Source organism: Quercus robur, chromosome 10 (genome assembly GCF_932294415.1).
Source record: "Quercus robur chromosome 10, dhQueRobu3.1, whole genome shotgun sequence".
In the NCBI taxonomy this organism is placed as follows: Eukaryota; Viridiplantae; Streptophyta; class Magnoliopsida; order Fagales; family Fagaceae; genus Quercus; species Quercus robur.
In genome coordinates, this window is record NC_065543.1 from 10,418,955 (window position 1) to 10,439,736 (window position 20,782).

A 20,782-nucleotide genomic window follows, 5' to 3' on the forward strand; every position below is an offset into this window, starting at 1 on the left:
TAACTGACGTGCCAAGCCTATATACTAGTTGGTTTTATTCCTATCTTATCTCTTTAGGTAGTTTGCGAGTGGGTGAGCATACTCTTTTACAGTATCCAATAACAATTTTTTATCCGGCTATATTTTTATGAAAAATACTCACAATGTTTCAGAGTATTAGTTAATAATCTATTTAAAGAAAATTTTTATGAAAAAAGAAAAAAATAATTAATATTTTAACAGTTTTTTCTATTTTTCATAAAGGTAGTATAAAAACTTTTCTAAAATAAATTGTTAACCAGTACTCTAAGGTCACTCGTTAGCACGACTCTATCTCTATTTATGGTTCGATAAAAGAGTCTTTGTATAGTTTCATATGATACTTGATATGAGTTAAGCGATTTGAGTAATGATGCTTCAATGAATATGTTGTGTCCACAATAATAGTCTCATCAAGATCTAGTGATATACGAGATATTATTTATTGTAGTTAAATGAAGTGAAGTTGATGAATCCTAACCCATTTTTATTTATACAAAAGTAACAAAACATACTATATAAGCTGTGTTTTGACTAATAGCCGTACAGTACAGAGGTATCTTTTCAAATCCCGTGGGATTTATAGATTTTTGCAAGGATAATACATTTAAGAAACCGAGGGAGATAATCTTGGTTATGGAATGGACATAGCCCAGTTTGGTAGTACTCATTGAGTTGGCTCGATCCAGAATTCTATAAAATATGTTTGATTTTTCAAAGGACAGATTAAAAAAAATAAAAATTTTTTTTGAAACCACAGGTATCTGCACTAGAACTACAAGATTGACAACATGAGACTACCAAATTTAACTTTGATTATGATTTTTAGGAATGGTGTTTTTTTTTTTCTTTTTGGCTGAGAAGATAGGAATGGGTTTTTGATCTAGGGTTATCTAGCACTTCAATTGAGAATTTTTGGTTGTAAAAATTCATGGGAAATGAGACTTAAATAGGTGGGCAAGGGGCTGGTATTGTAGGAAAATTCGCAACTAATTTCTCTCAGGTTCTGGTAATTTAGCTCCAGCCACAATCTCCTCAGAGTGTATGGCAAAACTGTTGTGCAACTGCTTTTCAAAATCTGATTTGCCGTACACATCAATTTCGCTCAACTGAAAATCGAGTTCTAGTTTCTCGCATCTTCTACCCAATACAAGAGGAACTCGCACACAAATTTACAAAACAGTGTTCAAAATAAAGACAAAAAATACAAGGCTGAAATGGCAAAATAGTGAAAAATATTCATTTCACCCAAAAGAAGTTCTGAAACTATTTAGGAATATGTCTTTATTTTAAACTTGATTTTCTAAAAATCGAGTTTCAATGAAAAACTTGATTCGCCCAAAATCGAGTTTTAGGCAAAAAACTTTCAAAAACTTACATGAAACTCGAGTTCCATTCCATGTAAGTTTTTGCAAGTAACTCAATTTTGGGTGAATCGAGTTTTTCATGGAAACTTGATTTTTAAAAAATCGAATTTCAAAATAGGGGCATATCCCTAAATAGTTTCAAAACAAGGGTGTTTTGTTGAAACTTTTGGGCGAAATGGGTCTTTTGCCATTTTGGCCAAAATACAATCATTGTGTTATGGACTTTGCTAACACACTACAAAGACTTAACACAACATGATCACTATCACGTTAGAAAAGAAAATACCACCACTACTGTCTCCATTCTCCAACAAGAAGAAGCAACAGACAATGATTATTTATTTATTTTTATTTGAAAAAAGAATAAGAAGGAAAAAGCAAAAACCACAAGAGGGTCAAGGATTGATATGGCTGCAGCCATGCTTGCTACTGGTGATACCCCCTGGCATAAAAAATTTCATGAAAGGAAGAGCTAACAACTAATAGTGACCTCGGACCAAGCTTGAAATCCCCCATAATATTTCTGAACTTCCCATCTCTCTATAAACAAGTAGCTAGACTGATTGATAGGAGTATTTATTTTGCAAAAGTTTGTCATCCTCTGCAAACACAAGATGTAGTGACGAACTTACAACGGTTATGATATGTAATTAATCACAACATCGATTCCTTCTCAACAAAATAAATGGAACACTAACTCAACAATTAATTAATAAGAGTAATGACAGGTACGTAAATAATCTTGAAAAGATTACTAGCTTGTAAATTAATTGTCATGGCCAAATCCATAAAACACAAAATTAGATACATGACTAATTAGTGAATCAATCTAGCAAATGTCAATTAAAGTAAATAAATTTCAAAATATAATAAGGCTCCAAATAAACAAACAATCAAATAAATTTCTTACAGTCCTTAAATATCCATAACTGAAAGAAATTCCAAATGTCAAATAAACTGAAATGAAATAGAAATAGCTAATATCCAGTAAATGAAGCCAATCATAATCGAAAGTCATTGAAGCTCTCCAAAACTCTATCTTCGTACCATACCGAGTGCTCCAAAGTTACAGCTCACAGTTAAACCTTAACCTGAAAGTTAGCAATGAAATGGTGAACTACACAGCCCAATAAGCAATTATACACAGTAAACTAGAATATAGAGTCAAGTTACATAAAAATAAGACCCTTGTGAATATATACCACTATTAGTTTCTTTAAAACTTTCTCCGTTTTCTCTATGTGTGTGTTAAAAATACTTAATATTCTCCAAAAAAAAAAAAAGTTTAATAAAAATATTTTGAATTTTATATCAACTAAATAGTGTCAGATATAATTCAAAAGCACATAGTGAACCACTTAATCATATGCATTTAATGTCTAAATATCATTCAAAACCATATACAGAAATTTGATCATTATATAATGTTACACATACACAAATCACACATTCTCAAATACCACTCTATTAGTGGACACCAACATCTTATGACCAGGGATCTAGCATATCACTTAGTCGCACATACCACACAATCAGTGGACTTACACATATATGATATATCTCATCAATATTCAAAACACTTTATGATTCGTATATCATATTGCATAATATAAGTGAAGTAAAAAACACAAATAATTTACTTAATGATAAGATTCTTTTCAAAATACGATGACATATGGAAGACTGGAGGAGCACAACATCTAATTGAACATAAAACATTGCATGCTTAAGCTTAACTCTTATTGAGCACATAAGAATTTGAGAATTTATGAAAAAATGTCATAATTCTTAAGCAAGTACGAAAACACAATTTAAGAAAAGAAAAGAAAAAAACTATTTGGAACGTTTAAAATCGTTTAAATCTTTAAAAATAAGTTCAAAATGTTATTTAAGATTTAAAATTTCATATTCAATACTCCGAAAATACTTCGATAGTAAATATTCAAACATTAACTTAAGAATCTAATGAACAAAACTGCATGTATGTCATTCATAATTACTCTCAGTTTACAAAACCTCCACAAAACAATGCTAGATCACTCTTGAGTGTAGCCTCACTTTGGACTAATATTTATTCTTTTAAGGAAACTTCAACTTCTAAAAGTACACGCATAGAAACAATCAAACAACTATCTAAAGCAAAACTTGACACTCCTACTTCAAGGTCTTGGAAATCTCTATCTATCTAGCCATTAAAATCACACTTTACAACTAATAGACGCCTTAAAAATCCTCCAATTTAATTTGGGAATATCTTTGTTCAATCCCAAAATGTATCGAAAGGTGATAAACAAGAAAATGTGTCTCAATAGTCCCCAAGTAGAATTTTTAACAACAATCCTTGCTCATATTTGTGAACACTTAAAACCATAGAGATTTCCAATTATGAAGCTAATATGTTTACTCTTTTTCACATGAAAAATTTTATACCTTAAATCAAATTTTAAGGTATAACAAAGGGTTCAACACAGTGCACTCAACAATAACGATTCAAACACTACTGTCAACTTTTGCTTAGAAGTTGAACCTCTAAAGTCAACTAAAAAAAATTATGATTTTCTCTATAATTAAAAAATAAATATTTAAACTTTCGATATCCAAAAATATGATTTTTATAAAGAATATCTAGATTTCAATAAAGATCTTCATAAAAATCAAAATCCTAGTAAAAATCCTCAAAAATCTTAGGTTTTAAGGCTTTCCTTCACAAGATCTTGATATGATATTTAGGATTTATCTTGGATGGAATTTTCAGCTTCAGCATTCCTTCTTAATGGTCTCCACAATTCCAACCAACCTTGAAACGAGTAATTTAGAGTTTCTTCCTTCAATAAGTCTCAATCCCTCACCAAGAGTAAGGTTTTCTTTCTTTCAAGCCGTAAGTTGCTCATCCACTTAATTGCTCTCCCTCACCTAGAGGTATATACAATCCATCTATTCTAATGTAAAATTTAGTCAATTATTGACCCTATTTATTTAGAAAATGACTCAAAAGTTAATCTGAATCACTGTTTGGTCCTAGGAAAATTAAATTTCATTCACTTATATCCCATTTTAAGTGTGATAAGAATATTACTAGGAAATTAACTCACAATTTAATCCATTCCAATCACTAAGTTGTTTAAGAAGAAAATAAAAATAAAAATAAAGAACATGGCATTTTACATTAACAGTAAGAAAACAAACTATAAATTTTAAGGTTCACAATGCTTCTGGTAAAAAGCAAAGGAATATGTAGCAATAAAAAGTGGAGTACCTCAGGGTTCAGTTCTCACATAGCGCACATGTTCTATTTTGAACCAATCCTCACTGTTACTGTCCTTAGTCCGTTCTGTGAACTCCATTGGCATGCTTGAAATTTTCACTTCTTGGAGAGTCTTAACATGCTGCAATCCATCCGGAAGCTTATGCAGACTTGCACATGATCTGATCTCTAAATCTCTGAGACGAGACAGTGCGCCTTCCTCCACAATCCAGTCCTCCAGCTCCTCTAGCTTCCATAGTTTAAGAACTCGAAGCTGAGGAAAGCTGTTTTGAGGGCAGCACATATTCTTCCCTACATAAGATTTAGAGAACAACCCAAGAATCCTCAGTTTTGGAAGCTTACCTAACTTCTGCATTGGATCCTCAATTAGTGCTGATGCTGACAAGGTAAGCTCAATGAGGTTCTCTGGAAATTCAGAGATGATAGATGGAGTTTCTAACCTTCCAAGAAAATATACACTGGAGAGATTTGTGTGGCCTGACAAAGGCTTTATGTGTAGATCCCAAGGTTGATTGTTTTCATCATGGGATTTCAGCCTTAAAGACTGAAGATGTTCTAGTTTTTGAATCCAGTTAGCCACTGCTTGAAGTTTCAATGACATTACATCCTTTTGATTTGACATACACCGGCATGCTACACCCAATTTTCTAAGATTGATCAACGTGTCCAACCCATCATTCACAGGACTTTTCTCATCCACAAACGCACCCCATAAAGTTTGAAGGTCTGTCAAAGAGGCACCACTTGGTCGCGGCTCAAATCTACTGCGATAACTCTCACTCAAATACAAGTGCCTTAGATATTGCATCTTCCAAATAGAAGGAGGGAGAGTACTGATGTAAGTGTGCTTCACATCTAGTGTTTGGAGTTTCAGCAAGTTGCTTATGGATGATGGAAGTGACTCTAGGTAAGTCCATCTCAAGCCAAGGTACCTTAATAAAGTCAGCTTACTCAGTACCTTTGGCAATTGAGGTCTGAAAACACGTTCAAGATCAAGCACCCTCAGCAATAGGAAGCACCTGTGGGAAATGCACCGATCAAGAAAATTTCCTATCTCTTCCCCAGGTTGGCTTCCTTCTCCATAATCGAAAGACATAAAAGATAGCGATTTCTCGTAAGAGGCTTGCAGAGTAGCAGTGTCAATGTTGTCATCATGAATATGATTATAGCTGGTGTTACTGGCGTCTGTGTAATTGGGATGATCAACAATCCAACGGTTCCACTGAATGCTTGAAGATGATTTCGAAGATGTCTTCTCTTGTCCTTTGGAAATTTTGCCTTCCATAGCTTTTGACAAGAGTTTCCTCAATGCACCAGGAAGACAACAAGTTCTGACTTTACCATTTGGCTTCTTCTCTGTTACTTGAACCAGGTTCCTATCTATCAGCTCCATCAGATACCTCTCAGCAAAATGTTCAGGAGATTTGTCACCCCTGCCTGGTCTCAAAAACCCCTCAGCAACCCACAGTGTGATTAATCTTCTTGTAGGGATCTCAAAGTCTTCAGGGAATAATAGGAAATAATATAGACATCCTTTCAATTCTAGAGGCAAGTCCCTGCTGACCTTTTTTGAGATTTCTAACCAAGGTCCTGTTTCTCCTTTGAGTTCGTTTAGCACCCTTAACCACTCCTCAATTGTTGCAGCTTTCTCCGACAGTAGTTTTCCCTTGTTTACGATTGTCTGTGGCAAACCACCACAACTCATCACGATTTCTTTTCCGAGCTTTTCCAGTTCTTTGGGGACTTCATTCTTCAAAGTATCGGTAAATAATGTCCAACTCTCATCAATACTTCGCAAGTGCAGTTTGTACTGAAAGATTCTTGAGTCAGAATGTGAAGCTATATCCATGTCACGAGTAGTGATCACTACTCTACTCCCATTTGATTCATCTGGAAATGTGTCTTTGAGATCATCCCAGACTCCGGCCGTGGGGATATCATCCAGAACTATGAGGTACCGCTTTTCCCTAAAGAAATTCTGAAGCATTTGCTTTAATTCTTCTTTAAGGGACCGCTTCCCTTTTGGTTCTTGATCAGATCCAATTACTTCTTTCCTTATGTCTTGCAGAATCTCTACTGCACTACACTTTCCAGATATAGGAACCCAAGCATGGGTACAAAAGTGGATTTTATTCTTGTCATAGACTGATTTTGCGAGGTTTGTCTTACCAGAGCCTTCCATTCCCACAACCAAAATGATGCAGCGATGTGGTTCATCAACTGTGAGCAATCTTTCCGTTATTTCATATTCATGGTCCTCAAAGCCAATGATATCAGATTCTTCAGAATATTGAGATGGAGGCCTTTTCTGATATATTTTATGAGTCGTAGAGTTAAATGCTTCAACATGTTCAATGCCATATTCTATCCGTCTCTCTGTAAATTTTTGAATTTTTTTCCTGATCTTAGAGATCTTCTTCACAACCTTGGAATCAGCATTCAGATTTTTGACTGTTGATGCAAGCCTATTGCAGAAGCCCTTCTCTTCCACTCTTACGTTCTGCTTATAGGGGCCAAGGAAAGCCTCTGCTTCCTGAGCAATACCTCTCATTTCCTCCTCCCAGAACCTGAGTCTTGCATCTGGTTCTTCAATTGCTTCAACATCTTTGAGAAAAGCGTAAATCAGTTTCAGTTCTCTTTCCATTGATTCAACTTGCTCTATGTCTCTTATCTTAGAATCGCTGGTATAAGATCTTTCAACAGTTTCAGATGTAGATGGTCCGGTACCAATCAAAGCATTCGTTAGGCTTGATTCAGGTGCGATTGATTCAACTTCCTCTTCAATCTCCCCCATACATATTCCTGTATTTGTGTGCTGCTGTGAGGATCCTGGTTCAGCTTCCTCCAAGTTGTGCTGCTGAAGCGAAGATCTTGGTGGAGTTTCAGTGGAATCGCTGGCATAAGATCTTTCAACAGTTTCAGATGTAGATGGTCGGGTACCAATCAAAGCATTCATTAGGCTTGATTCAGGTGCGATTGATTCAACTTCCTCTTCAATCTCCCCCATACATCTTCCAGTATTTGTGTGCTGCTGTGAGGATCCTGGTTCAGCTTCCTCCAAGTTGTTATCATCATCTTCAACAATAATAACGGACATAGAAATCTGACTCCTTTTTCCTTCAAATTTCCCAATGTCGTAAGTACTCTTTCTTTCAGACATAGCTTGAAACTTACTGCTAATTTGTTCTTTCTTCTCTGCTATAGAGGACAGAACCCTTAACTCCCCATGTAAATCTCCCTTCATATTTTGATGATGTTCTTGAATTTGTGTATTGAGAGCATCTACCTCAAGAGCAAGGTCTCCCATTTGCTCCAACCAAATCTTCACTCTCTCACCTTTTTCTTCCATGCCCTGGACATCTTCAATTAAGGCACACATTAGCCTCAAATCTCTCCAGATTGACTCAAGTTCAAAAGCCCTTGATGGCTTCAGCCCTTCTACCTCATCAGGTTCTGCCATTCCATATATCCACCTTCTGCCATATGCATATTGGATCCTGCTCCTGATCACCTTCATCTTCTTCCTAAGCTCTAAATCTGCACCAAGAAACGTAGGAGCTTTGAGTTTTGCCCACCTCTTTATTTTCAGCTCTCTTTTGCTTACGAAGGAAGTGAGGAAATCCTTTGCAGGAAGGCAAATATCCCTCACCCACCCCAACCAAACATTCTCCCTTTTATCTAGCTCTCCAACAGCTTCCAAATGTTTCAGAAGATTATTTATGCGTTTGATGTACTGCCTTAGTTGCTTAACCTCCCTGGTGGCTAATGGGTAGAAAAGAAACTTTTGACTTAGCATGAAATCAATCTGCTCTAAGAAAGAAGAAATGATGGTGTTAGTCTCTGATATCACGTTCTCCTCTGTTGATGACATTGTAGTCACTTCACATTCTTTTCTGACATTGATGATTTGTTTACGTACCTTACGCAGATTTTGTATACCAGGTATCGTGCGCTCTCCCACAATTAATAAACAGCAACAAATAAACGATATAGTTGGATCACAAACACAACAAAAAAATGGATCACATCGTAATAGAATAATCATTGAAGTCACCACGAATCCTGCACATTCCCTCTCAACTGATGTGTTCATGTAAGGCAGAGTAGGGACTTTACGTTTTGTTCCTCCCAGATACTTACGTTGTGCTTGAGATCCTCCTCTTCCCCCACCACCGATTGTGATATTAAAGACTTTACTTTCTTTAGAGAGATCATTGATACGAAGCATGAGGCTCTTTACCTTGGGACGTAACTTGAAACCAAGAAATATATCACTGAAAAACAAGGCAAACTGCTTCAGCACTTTTGCCCTGCTCCTCTTTGCTGTTGCAATCATGAAAGAGTCGGTCATATCCTCAGAGAAGCGAACAACATCCCTTGCCTTGTCTGCCCAAAGTTTCATATCTTCGCTTGGTCCTTCCAAGGATTCTATATGGTCTAACACAGCAAGCATGAGCTTCAATTCCCTTTCCAGCAATTCCAGCTGGAGCTGGAGTTTAAGTTGGCGTCTTTCATCTAATTCATCAATAAGCAGGTCAATAACTCTCACAACAACAACCTCCCCCATGGCATTCCAAACAATGCAAACTAATTTGAGTGGAAAACTAAAAATTGAAAAGGAAGAAAAACTCAGCCATAGTCAACTTCCAGTCTTTTTGGTAAGCAAGACTAATTGTAAGGAGATGGAAAATGGAGGTGACAGGAGGTCCCTGGTTCCAGCACATTATTAAAAAGAGATAGTCTTTATACGGGCCACCATGTAAAGTAAATGCACTGTACAGAGATGGTAGATATTCTTTATACGGGCCACCATGTAAAGTAAATGCACTGTATAGAGATGGTTTTGTTTTGTTTTGCATTGTTTTTTTTTCGTGTATGAAGGGACGATGTTTTAAATTTTCTGTTATAGAGACTGTTTTGAATGGTCGTGTTTCATTTCGAAATCATCACAATTATATATAGTATATACTTATAAATTATAATTGATGATATGTAATATATGTAATAGAATTTAATTTTCCAAGTATTATTAGTATCATTTTGACATTTTCTTTAAATTTTCTAAACTCTTAGCTTTACTTTTTACTTTAATCTAAAAATAAATAAAAGCTCTATTTCTTTTACATTTTTTTTTTTTTTTTTTACTTTTCTAAAGCTTCTTTTTCCCTTATCTTTCTTTTCTTCTTTTTCCCTATCGCCCCCTTCTGCTTTTTCTTCCACATCTTATATGGTTATGGAGCAGTTCTCTCTCTCTCCACAATCTTTTGTATATTTGTTAAATATATGTAGTGGTTATATTAGAAATAGGATTGGACTAGAATCCAATTGTTAAAATGAAGAAAAAAAAAAAAAAAACAATTCTATGTAGTTCACTCGAGCGAGTTTAAGGCAAACTTCTCTATGTGAAATTTTGGTGAGTTGGGTTAATCAAGATGTACTCGAAGGCTATATAAATTTCATTTAAGCTAAATTAAGAAGGTCAAATGAATTTATCTAAAGTAAGAAATTTTATGTAGGTTGGAAGATATGCATGAAGGCTATATAGAACCATGCATACATCCATCTGCATACCAAGAGTGCAGAGAAGAGAAATAGTAAGGGAAAAGAGCTCCTCTTTTTTCTCTTCCATTTGTAAGTAGTGTGTCAGTGTGTATCAATGCTTGTTTGAGAAGAAAATTCACCAAAATTGAATATGTAATCTAATTTAGTGATATATAAAACTCTGAAGCAATTTGATCTTTACAATTGCACAAATAAATAAAACTTTGCACAGCGCAATTAGCACCAAGACAAAAAGATAGATTCTGAAAGTTGTCATTTTTAAGCAAAAACAACCACAAGTACATCAACGACAACTATATTAGAAACATCATCTATAGAGATCAGGTAGCCTTTTCTCTACAGGAATTTGACAGGCCAAAATTTGAGTTTTTAAAATTGTAGAAATATCAACTAGGCTTGAAGTATCCTTCAATTACAGCTACCCTTCTAACTCAGAAGCAACTTAGCCCTCAAATGGCCTTGTGAAATCTGGAAATGTTCAGTTATACCCAGATGGGCCATCAGAAGCCAAACATGAGTGAGTAGCTCCCCGCCTTGTCTGAGCTGCCTGGCATGATAATTCCATCTACACTGACTTGCAGCACAAGATAGCAACTCCACCCATACATTGCTTATGGTCTCCCACTTTTGTTTAGTGTCCCAATTATTCTGTCTCTCCAGGAATTGCAAAGATTGTGCAAGTATGCATGCATCAAATAGCACCGACTTGCTTCTGTCACCTTTTATTTGAGATGGTGGAATTTCCGTGTTCTCTTTAAATAACACTTCACAAGCTTTGTTTTCGTCTGATATATATTCTCTTTCTTCTATAACCTCCATAGCCTCAGCACAAGTGTCCTGAAATCTGATTTGACCAATCCCACTGGGCAGCATGTAAGGGCACTTTACTAGAAGGTGTACCAAATAATTCGATAGCAATTTACTCATACGTATTAATTTTTTTACAGTTTCCGAATCATTGTCCTGATCAATATAATAGCAGAGATCTGTTGCAATGTGCCAGAGAAGAATGCTTTGATCAAAGTCTACTACCTCCATGCTCTGAGCAAGATTAACAAAACATTTCTTTTTCTCATGATCGCCATCATCACTACAAGCAAATAATTGCTTAGAAACCCTGATATCTGACATGCTGCTTGCTTTCTTGAGCTGTTCAAAGATCTTTTCTTTCAAATCCATAGGGACAGGCTCCAAATTCTTGTACCAATGTTGCTCTAACATTTTATTAATGAAATCCTTTATTCCACTCCCTTTAGTTGACTTACGTTTGATGCAGTGACTCATGAGATTGTATTGCGCTACAGAATTTGACCATCTCTTATTCAGAGGTAACAGAAAACATAATCCAAAACATGATTGTAAACGCAAGTTAAATTTAGAGACGAGATCCACAAATGGGTTTTCGTGCTTACTCAGCCAAAGCGTTGTCCAATCTGAAGAAAGTAGTACAATTACCGCATATATTTCTAGAACAATAGCTCCGATCAGCAACAAAAGAGTGATCCCCTTGTCAATAGTTGAGTAAGGACTCTGATCAATCATCAAGAAGACTACAAATGCAGCAAAAGTATATGATAAACTAACATAACGACAAACACTACCCAGGCGAGAATGGATCAAATTAGCCTTTGTATAAAGTAAATCGTACATGAACCCAAGCTCAATCTCTATCACTTCAAAAGCTTTCTCGCAAGTCATTTCTGCGTGTTGGAAGAAAGACTGGCTATTTTCACGATCCTGGAAGCTTAGGATGAGATCTGCAAATAAACGCTTGAAAGTTTTGAAGAAATAAGAAGCCTCATGCAATGCATCTGGAAAATTGTTGCGTCTAACAACTGTAGGAGCTTCAAATGTTCCTACTGAAATCTTGAATCCCTCAGCTTTCTTGGAACTGTAGCCATCCATGAATTTTGCGTAGTTAGGTCCTGGGTCAGGTCGAGGGAGCATGGAATCTCTGAAGACATCACTGCTTGCAGAACGTAGAACCCATATCCTCTCCCCAAATTTAATTATTCCAGCTATGAACATTGGAATTGCCAGAGCATTAATTGGGGTGCCTGTCCAAGACCTTAGAAACACATAAAATGCCACTGCAGACTGGACTACTAGCTCAAGCAAGCGCCTTGGCCATAATTCATTGTCTTCCAATGAATAGGCTGTAATGGTGTCTGGACCACCTAGATGCAAGAGAAGAAATGGTGCCCAACATGACATTATGATATAGTTGGGATCAAATGACTGATCCTTGCTATCACCTTCAGCTTGGGAGAGGACGCCAAGTGAAACTGTTGCAATCCAATCTGCAGACAAATATGCAACCCAAAGGACTATTCTTATCCAATTTTTGGCAATGTACTTCCTCCGCTTGCCCAAAAGGATGAGAACCATTTGTAAGAAGAGACTGAATAAAACCAATACACGGAGCTCACATCCATTCCAAATTGTCCTAACACTTTTAGGGAAGACCTCTATCAACTTCCTCTTTTTGAAGATAAAAGTGCCAAGAACTGAAAAAATTTAATGTGTTAAATATATGAGGAAAAAAACATAAGCTATGTAGTTGATGAAGAAGGCAGAATTTGCAGTGAGTTTACCAGCGATTAGCATGACTGCTCTCTCTCTCTTTCTTTCTGTCGTTCCCCTACTTTTTCGCCCAGTTATTATTGAATGGTTCTTGATAGACTTGTTGAAGTCACCATATCGAGAAAATTAGAGGGCAATTTACTTTTTGAAGAAGGCTAATGTCTGCATGTTTTCGAGGAAAAGAAAATCACAAACTCAACATACACCAGGCACATGGAATTCCCTCAAAGATTGTAAATCCCAGAAAAATTTGGGGACCAACTAAGGAAGAATAATCAGACTCATTAAAAACAAAAAGGATATAGGGAATTGTGGAGAGTGGAAATCAGAATTCTTGCCCCTCAAACCACCTGAAACTCAACTGGAGCTTGCTTAGGGTAGGAGTGCCAGGACATCATTCGCTATGTTGAGAGTGAAAAATCAAAGCTAAATTTAGGGTTTGGGAGCCTAGGTAGATAGTGGGTGCCAGCGCAAACAAAAGACATAGACAACCAACCATTAGTGCAAGCCGTTTAGCTGGAAGTACTGCCAAGAGCCTTGTAGCTTAACTGGAGGGCACCTCCTGTTATTTCCAAGACATTCAGGATTCAAAATCCCCCCTCCCTCTACTATCAAATTATCAATAACAAAAAATGTGTATTATCCACTTGCATACTATAGGATTGATTAACTAGGACAAACAATTGGGATTGATTGGAGTGAGATAGATAGGAAATTCTCAACTGAATCTCCCTGGCAGGTTGAGGAAATCACAATTTATAGCCAAATCAACAGTCCCTCACTACTGACAGATCAATTGAAGGTAGGGATGAGTTTTGACGCGGCAGGTTGGTGGGTTGAGAAAATATGAAGCATTCTCCTTTGATTTCTCTGTTGTATCAATTATTCCAAATACTCAATTTCCTTTTCTTGCAAGTTCTTGGTAATCAAACAAGCTTTCATTTAAAAGAAAACTAAATAAATAAAAATAAAAAAGAGTGAAAGAAACTTTTGAAGGAAAAGGACACAACGCTATGGAAAAGCTTTGGAATGTATATATCTTAGTGGAAGGAAACCGGTGGCCTTTTAACAAAATATTTTGAAGTTCATAGAAATGTGTTGGACCTCTCAAATTCAGCTATAGATTTGGTTTGCAGATGAAAATATTAGTTATAATGAGATAACTCTTCAAACTTGATTTGTAACTTTTAGGCAAAAAGAATTTTTTGGTCCTCAATTTTTAAGCTCAACTAGCTAATAGTTCACACGATGCACGGGCAATGTTAATAGAGTGTTTGCTTAAAAATATATTGACGTAGTCATGGATGATTAAATTGTTACTGCTTCACAAATTTGTCTATTCAAGACTTATTTCATGGGATTCACGTGTGAATTCCAAGAAACAAAAGTTATTCAAGAAAATATTTCATGAAAGAAGAATACTTCTATTCCTCTAATTCTAGCGAAATTACTCTCGACTCCCACATTAAAAGATCCAAGAAATGCACATAGAAGGGAAAATAAATAAAAAATATGTATCATGCGAATACAAATACTGATCACACTATCAGATTCCATCTGACATCAAACGGCATAACAAGCTAGCGATTTTTAACACACTCATCACATTGTAAAACCCCCCATTCTGCTGTTTAAAAACAAATTCCATGCAAAGTAATTCATCATTAAAAAAAATGGAAAACAAATTAAAGGAACAGCAAAGAGGGTACCTCTGTTATAAAAAAAATACAATAGTCAAAAGCGCAACAGCACCAAAACAATTAGTATTCTTCATCAGATACAAAGAAGCAAATTACAACAAGCCCAAAACAAACAAATCAGTTAGTATCTTTATGCAGGGATTCCTTCAAGCCAGAGGATGCTTAAATGGAAGGGGACTTGCTTCTTTTGTAAAGATATATATGAAGGGGAATCACATACTAGCCGGTTGTCACAACTGGACAACCTCTGACAAGTCAACAACTATCTGTTTAGGATTAAGAGTGACTGTAACAAGGCCAGGAGCAACAGGAGTGCAGAGAACTTTGATTCTAATTAGTAATCCATGTGGATAGTAGGGAGGTCAGCAAGAAAATGCATGTTGTGTTTAATGACATCAGAAGTTTGGCTGTGCCTTTACATGGTCTCTACTTCCGCGAAGTGGGCAGAATAGTTATAGAAGAGTTCTAACTGAAGCTGAAGAATATGCTAATGACTCAGCTTCATTATTTCCATAAAATTTTTCATTAAGCAAGTTCTCAATGATAGATGAAAGCTCGGATTTGTGTGAAAACATAAGAGCTTGTTTAGACCCCTAATAAAAATTACGGCTAGATTGCTTTTACTCTAACTTAAACAAAGTGTGGAATAAGAATAAATAAGCGCAAACAACCGATAACACTACCCTAAGCCATATTCAACCAATATCAACAATAAAAGAAAGGTTTAAAGAATAGGGAAGAGAGATGCAAACACAAGATAACACCAAGACGTGTTATCGAAGAGGAAACCAAAGAACTCAGTGAAAAATCTCTCCGCCGCCATCCAAGCAGTAATTGATCCACTAGAGAATAAAGTTGGAGTACACGAATAATAAAAGACCCTCCAAGCCTAGTCTACCCAATGTACTTGAGCCTTCCAAGCTCCTGTTATCAACTGACTTCTTGGAACCTTGTCTTCTCTAACTTTTCTGGATCCCGCAATTCAACCCGATTGCATCCGCCAATGAATGGCTCCTTCCAATACTTCCCAACAGCACCAAAATCTCACTTAATACTCAGATTGGGTGTGGTAAGTGTTTGGGCTATCAACCTCTCAAGGATTTAGAGATAGAGAGGCAGGAGTAGAGGAAAACTACAAGGAAATGTGCAGATGATTGTGGGTATAACAATCTCTAACTTTCAAGCGTATTTTCTAGGGTTTTCTCTCTAAAAAACATTTCTTATAATATGTAAGTAATAATGGTATATATACTGTGAGTAAAGACTTGGTAAAACAAAGCATGACATTTTGCCAAATAGACTATTTCGCGAGTATTTCACGGGAAGGCCTTACTCTCAAGACACTCGCGAAATCCTCCAGGCTGGCATGACTCTTCGCCTTCCAGTCATGTGCTCTACACATGGCTATTTTGCGAGTAAGCTTCTCGTGAGACACTCGCGAAATCCACTTGTTCATCCTTTTAAGCTTGAATCTTCACACTCTCTCACTCTCATCCCTTACAATTAAAAACCTACATAAGTATAGGGAAATATGATTAAAGAAATTATAATCAAATTTGGTATGAAATTAAAGCCAACACAAAAAAGTTGTAAATTACAACTTTACAATAGATAATTAGGGATGGCAATTTAAATCCGACCGCAGATACCTTGCCCGGCCCAGCCCGATAAAGAATAGGGTTGGGTATGGGTTTTTTTAAAAAAACCCGAAGCAGGTTAGGGTCAAGTCCGGGTTTTATCAAAAAAATCTGAGACCCGGCTCGAAACCTGACCCGGATATGACCCGATTACCATGAAATTAGTCAAATTACTAAAAACCCCCCCTTATATATATATATATATATATATGTGTGTGTGTGTGTGTGTGTGTGTAGTTGTAAACCCTAAGTCACTAACCTAGTACCCATCCACCTTTCCCTAACCCTCAATCTCTTAGTCATTCACACAACCACGCACAAGGGCATGCCGCCACGCACAAGAGCACGCAGCCACGCCTCGGCCTCACTTTGAGTTACACCTCGGCCTCCCTCTGAGTCACTTACACTCAATTTCACAGCTCACACAGGCACTCACTCGCTTTCAAGCACTTTCCTCTTGAATTGGTTTTGGGTCGTGATCTGCTTGTTACCTAAGCACTCTTCCCTCTATCTCTAGATCTAAAACCCAAGGCCAAAGACCTCAAGCTCTCTCTCTCTCTGATCTCCAACTCAAGGCCAAGACTCTCTTCTCTCTCCATTTCTATTTTTATCTTCTTCTTTATATTTATTTTTTGTTTGATCCGAAATCTCCTCCATTGGTTTGGTTATTTCTAGGTTTGAGGATTGAAAAATGAATTTTTTATTTACTTATTTTATTTGGGTGTGGCTGTGGAGATTTGAAAAGAAGGGATTTTTGGGATTGGTTGTTGGTTGTGGATTTGATTTTGAGTTTAGGGCTTATTTCAAAAAAGCTTCCTTTCTGCTTGGGCTTAACGGGGCCCACGGGGCTTGGTGGGAGCGGGTCCGGGCCCCAGGAAAAAATCCGTTTAGTAAACGGGCCGGGTCCAGGCCGTGGGTCTTGGCCCACGAGTCAGGTCCAGGTATGCAAAAACCCGGCCCGAACCCGACCCGTTGCCATTCTTATAGACAATAAAGTGATGTCATTAAACAACTCACTATATCAACTCTCATGGAAAAAGTAGTGAAAATGTTGTCTATAGCATTATTTACGAACATCATTTGGTCACTTAACTCTACACTCTAAAGGCTTTTGTCTACCCTAGAGCCTTTTGTCTTGGGTTTTTGTAATTTTCTTTTGATTATACTAGTAGGGGCATAGCCAGAAATTTTTGTTGAGAAGGCCAACTTATGATACTAATTTATTAGTTTATACAAACTTTCATAAACATGTACAAACACAAACATCTATACACAAATATAACCTAGTATCCTTCATAGTGAATCATTAAAGTTTTCATTTTTAATATAAGTTATCAAATTGTCTACCAAAGTGAGTAAAAAAATTTCAATTAAACTAATAAAATATTCAAAGACAAGAATGATTCAAACTTTTAACAGACACAAGAATACATTTTACAATAAAAAACTAATGTGAGGAAAAAAAAAAAAAAATTCTCTATAACTACAAGATCAATTGGACAATTTTTTTAAGAGCATCATTGAACTAACTCAAATATTTGGGGGAGGGGGCGAGTCCCATTTTTCTAGACCAATAATTAAACTTTTAAATATTTATATATAGTATTAAAATATTTTAAAATTTTTGGCCCCACTCATACATGTAGCTCTGCCCCTGCTAGAGTATCAGATATACTACTTGGTAATTGTTGTAGACAATAACTACTAAAAACCAATAAAAGATAAAAGAAAAAAATTATTACACACTCTTTATTGCACACTTTATACACAATCCTTTTGAAATTGTGTTTTTAACACACGATCTGAGTTAAAATTATGAAACTGTGTTTTAAGTTAAAATTGTGATACAATGTTTTAAAAAACACGATTTTCAGTCATGCAACAGTTAGTGTGTAATAAAATGTGTGCAACTATCATTACTTAGAAGACAAATAGATTCAAGGTATATGTACAAATTTGAACACATAGAGCTCAAACCTCTACGAAAAATTTGAAATCAATTGGCATGACCTATTTGTTTTGCAGACCTAAAAGAAAACAGGAAGAAACTCAGAAAACTAAAGCTAACCTGAAAGATACAGCTATTGCAATTTCTTCTTTTTTTTGCTGAATCAGCTATTGCAATTTCTTCGTTCCGATATATAATAGTTTTGATATATATCTCCTGTCAGCTGGTTCCACACAATGTAACTGAAAACGTCGAATCACCAAAAAAAGAAAAAAGAAAAAAAAAAATTGTTAGCAGAAAGTAGTGTACAACAATAATTATAAACACCATGAACATAACAGAAATGCTAGAACTAAAAAAACCCATTTGACTTCAAAGAATAGGAAAAAAAAAAAAAAAAGACAGTGGGTATGGGAGAAAGAAGCATACAGATATACAGTGTCATTCTAGACATTATGAATCAAGGAAAGAAGGTCTTCAAGTCAGTGAAACTGTGAAGAGACTTTGCCTTCTGAAAGTCTATAGGCAGATATTTTAGTTTCAGAACAATTATTGTGTTGTGGTGTACTTGAGTGCATTAGAAAATCTAAATATTTAGTGTCCGTTTAGTAATATTATTTTAATAATGTTGTTGGTATTTTTTTTTGGAAATACGTGTAAGTAAAAAAATGTATAGAAATACATGTAATCTATATTTATATATATATCTAAAAGTTGAAGTGTTACATTTATTATTGTTTTCCGTTGAGCCACATTAGCGTCCACGTTATTATCATTTTTTTTTTAATTTTTCTATAATATTTTTTTAACATTTTCTCATTTTTAAAAAATATTTACACTTTCTCTAACATTTTTTTATCTCTTACCTTTTCGTCTCCCCATTACCCACTGCCCTCTACCTTAATATCACTTTTCATCTCTCCACTAGCCTCCCCATTATCCTCTACCTTACCTTTTCATCTCCCCACTACTTACTATCATTTACCTTAATATCATTCTTCATCTTTTTTTTCATATTTTTTTTCGTCCTTTCTTATTCACACACTCTTACTATAAATTTGTCATTCTCTCTCTCTCTCTCTCTCTCTCTCTCTCTCTCTCTCTCAATTTTTTGGTGAATTTATTTATTTTCCTTGCATCTCTTCTTTAGGTTGATAATTGTTGTGTTCTTTAGAACTTTATATTAAGCTGATGCAATTTAGTTTTGTGATTTAAGTTTTTTTCTCTCTTTAATTTTTAATTTTATTGCATGTGTTTTTCTTTAAATTCTTAGTTTGGATTGTTTTGAATTCACTTATTTAGTTGTTCTATATATGTTATTTTTGTACAACATGACATTTGTTCTATGAAATTCCTTTTAGACTTGATACGTTATCTTTTCATTTGATTTTTTTTCTCCTTATTTAGAAACCTATTCTTCTTAATTCCAACCGTTTAAATTTTGTATGGGCCATGGATTCTATTGAGCAATTAATATGAAAAATAAAATAAAAGTAATATAAATTCTAGAATAATTTGCTTTATAGGGACCGACTCCTCTAAGTTATACATTATTCCTTAAAAGTAGTGTGAGAGAAACTAATATTTGGTTTGTCTATGTAACTAATGTTTCTAATCTTTCGAAAGTTTGTGGAGCATATATTCTACTAATTAGGTCATCTAAATAATTTGAATTAAAATTCAACTGTAACATAAGGAACAAAGGGGTCATAACACATTCATATTCTCCTCATATCGTGATAAATCTGAGTAGTTGAATAGTATTATTGTTTAATTTACCACTACTACATATTTTTTCCTGAAATCTACATACCATTGATCGTAACACCAAATGGATATTTCAAAGTTCATTTGCATGATTACTTTGTTGTGTGGGTAATGATGTACATTAAATTGTATGTGTAGCCTCTTGACTTGGAAAGGGTAAGTATTGATTTATGCTAAGATTTTTTTATTGGTATTCTCTAGAGCTATAATGGTTGATAGGTCTAATGAGGCTTCAATTTCACCCAAATGAAAAGTAATAAAATAAGGCAATTCATTTTCAACTTTTAGGTTTATTCTTTAAAAAAAAAAATGCTTAGCTTTTTGGTGACCACCAATTTGTTTTGTTAACTCAACATCATAAAGTAAATTTAATTTAGTTATATGGATAGGTTTTATCATTTTTCATGTTGCAAAAAAAAGGGGGAAAAAAAAATCAAGTTAATATCAATAGCACTACTACAATTGACCATTTAAATTCGGCCCTATCCTTCATATCATTAAATTATTGGTGAAAACACCATTTTGATCCCTACATTTTGAGCTCACAGTTAATTTGGTCTCTACATTTTGATAACAGTCAATTTGGTCTTTATTATTTTCAACTTGCAGTCAATTTGGTCCTTATCATTAACTCACTAACGAAAAATGCTTATGTGGCAAACGGTGGACACAGTTAGCACATTCAATGCTGATATGCAAATAAAATAATAAAATAATATTTAATAAATATTTTTAAATGCCAATTTGGCATTTTCCCAACTAAAATAAAAATAATTTTAATTTTAATTTTAATTTCGAAATTTTAAAGGTGGAAATTAAAATTAGGAATCCGATTTTCTTTGATTTTCTTCAATTTTCATGGCAACCAAACACAAAATCACCTTGTTCTTTTTTATTTTTTTTAATCCTTGAATTCGTAAATATATTCCACAACA

General features: G+C 35.2%; 2 protein-coding genes across 6 annotated transcripts; both read right to left on the reverse strand.

Moving 5' to 3' along the window:
* Positions 1–2,261: 2,261 nt before the first annotated feature.
* LOC126702500 (probable disease resistance RPP8-like protein 2) lies at positions 2,262–9,369 on the reverse strand. 2 transcript variants are annotated; one of them, XM_050401204.1, is made up of 3 exons: positions 8,570–9,369; positions 4,642–8,455; positions 2,262–2,476 (listed from the first exon to the last, which is right to left on the reverse strand). In XM_050401204.1, exons 1-2 carry the CDS (start codon positions 9,215–9,217, stop codon positions 4,643–4,645), a joined length of 4,461 nt encoding a protein of 1,486 aa, XP_050257161.1. In that variant the 5' UTR covers positions 9,218–9,369; the 3' UTR covers positions 2,262–2,476; position 4,642. The 2 variants fall into 2 exon arrangements, with proteins under 2 accessions (XP_050257161.1, XP_050257159.1); XM_050401202.1 differs by having other exon boundaries at positions 4,642–9,369.
* Positions 9,370–10,436: 1,067 nt separating this feature from the next.
* Positions 10,437–18,644, reverse strand: LOC126702298 (uncharacterized). Of its 4 annotated transcripts, XM_050400968.1 has the most exons (5): positions 18,510–18,644; positions 18,201–18,322; positions 15,829–16,006; positions 12,807–12,957; positions 10,437–12,719 (listed from the first exon to the last, which is right to left on the reverse strand). In XM_050400968.1, exons 4-5 carry the CDS (start codon positions 12,817–12,819, stop codon positions 10,639–10,641), a joined length of 2,094 nt encoding a protein of 697 aa, XP_050256925.1. In that variant the 5' UTR covers positions 12,820–12,957; positions 15,829–16,006; positions 18,201–18,322; positions 18,510–18,644; the 3' UTR covers positions 10,437–10,638. The 4 variants fall into 4 exon arrangements, with proteins under 4 accessions (XP_050256925.1, XP_050256923.1, XP_050256922.1 ...); XM_050400966.1 differs by lacking the exon at positions 15,829–16,006; XM_050400965.1 differs by lacking the exon at positions 15,829–16,006 and having other exon boundaries at positions 12,807–13,357.
* Between the last annotated feature and the right edge of the window lie 2,138 nt (positions 18,645–20,782).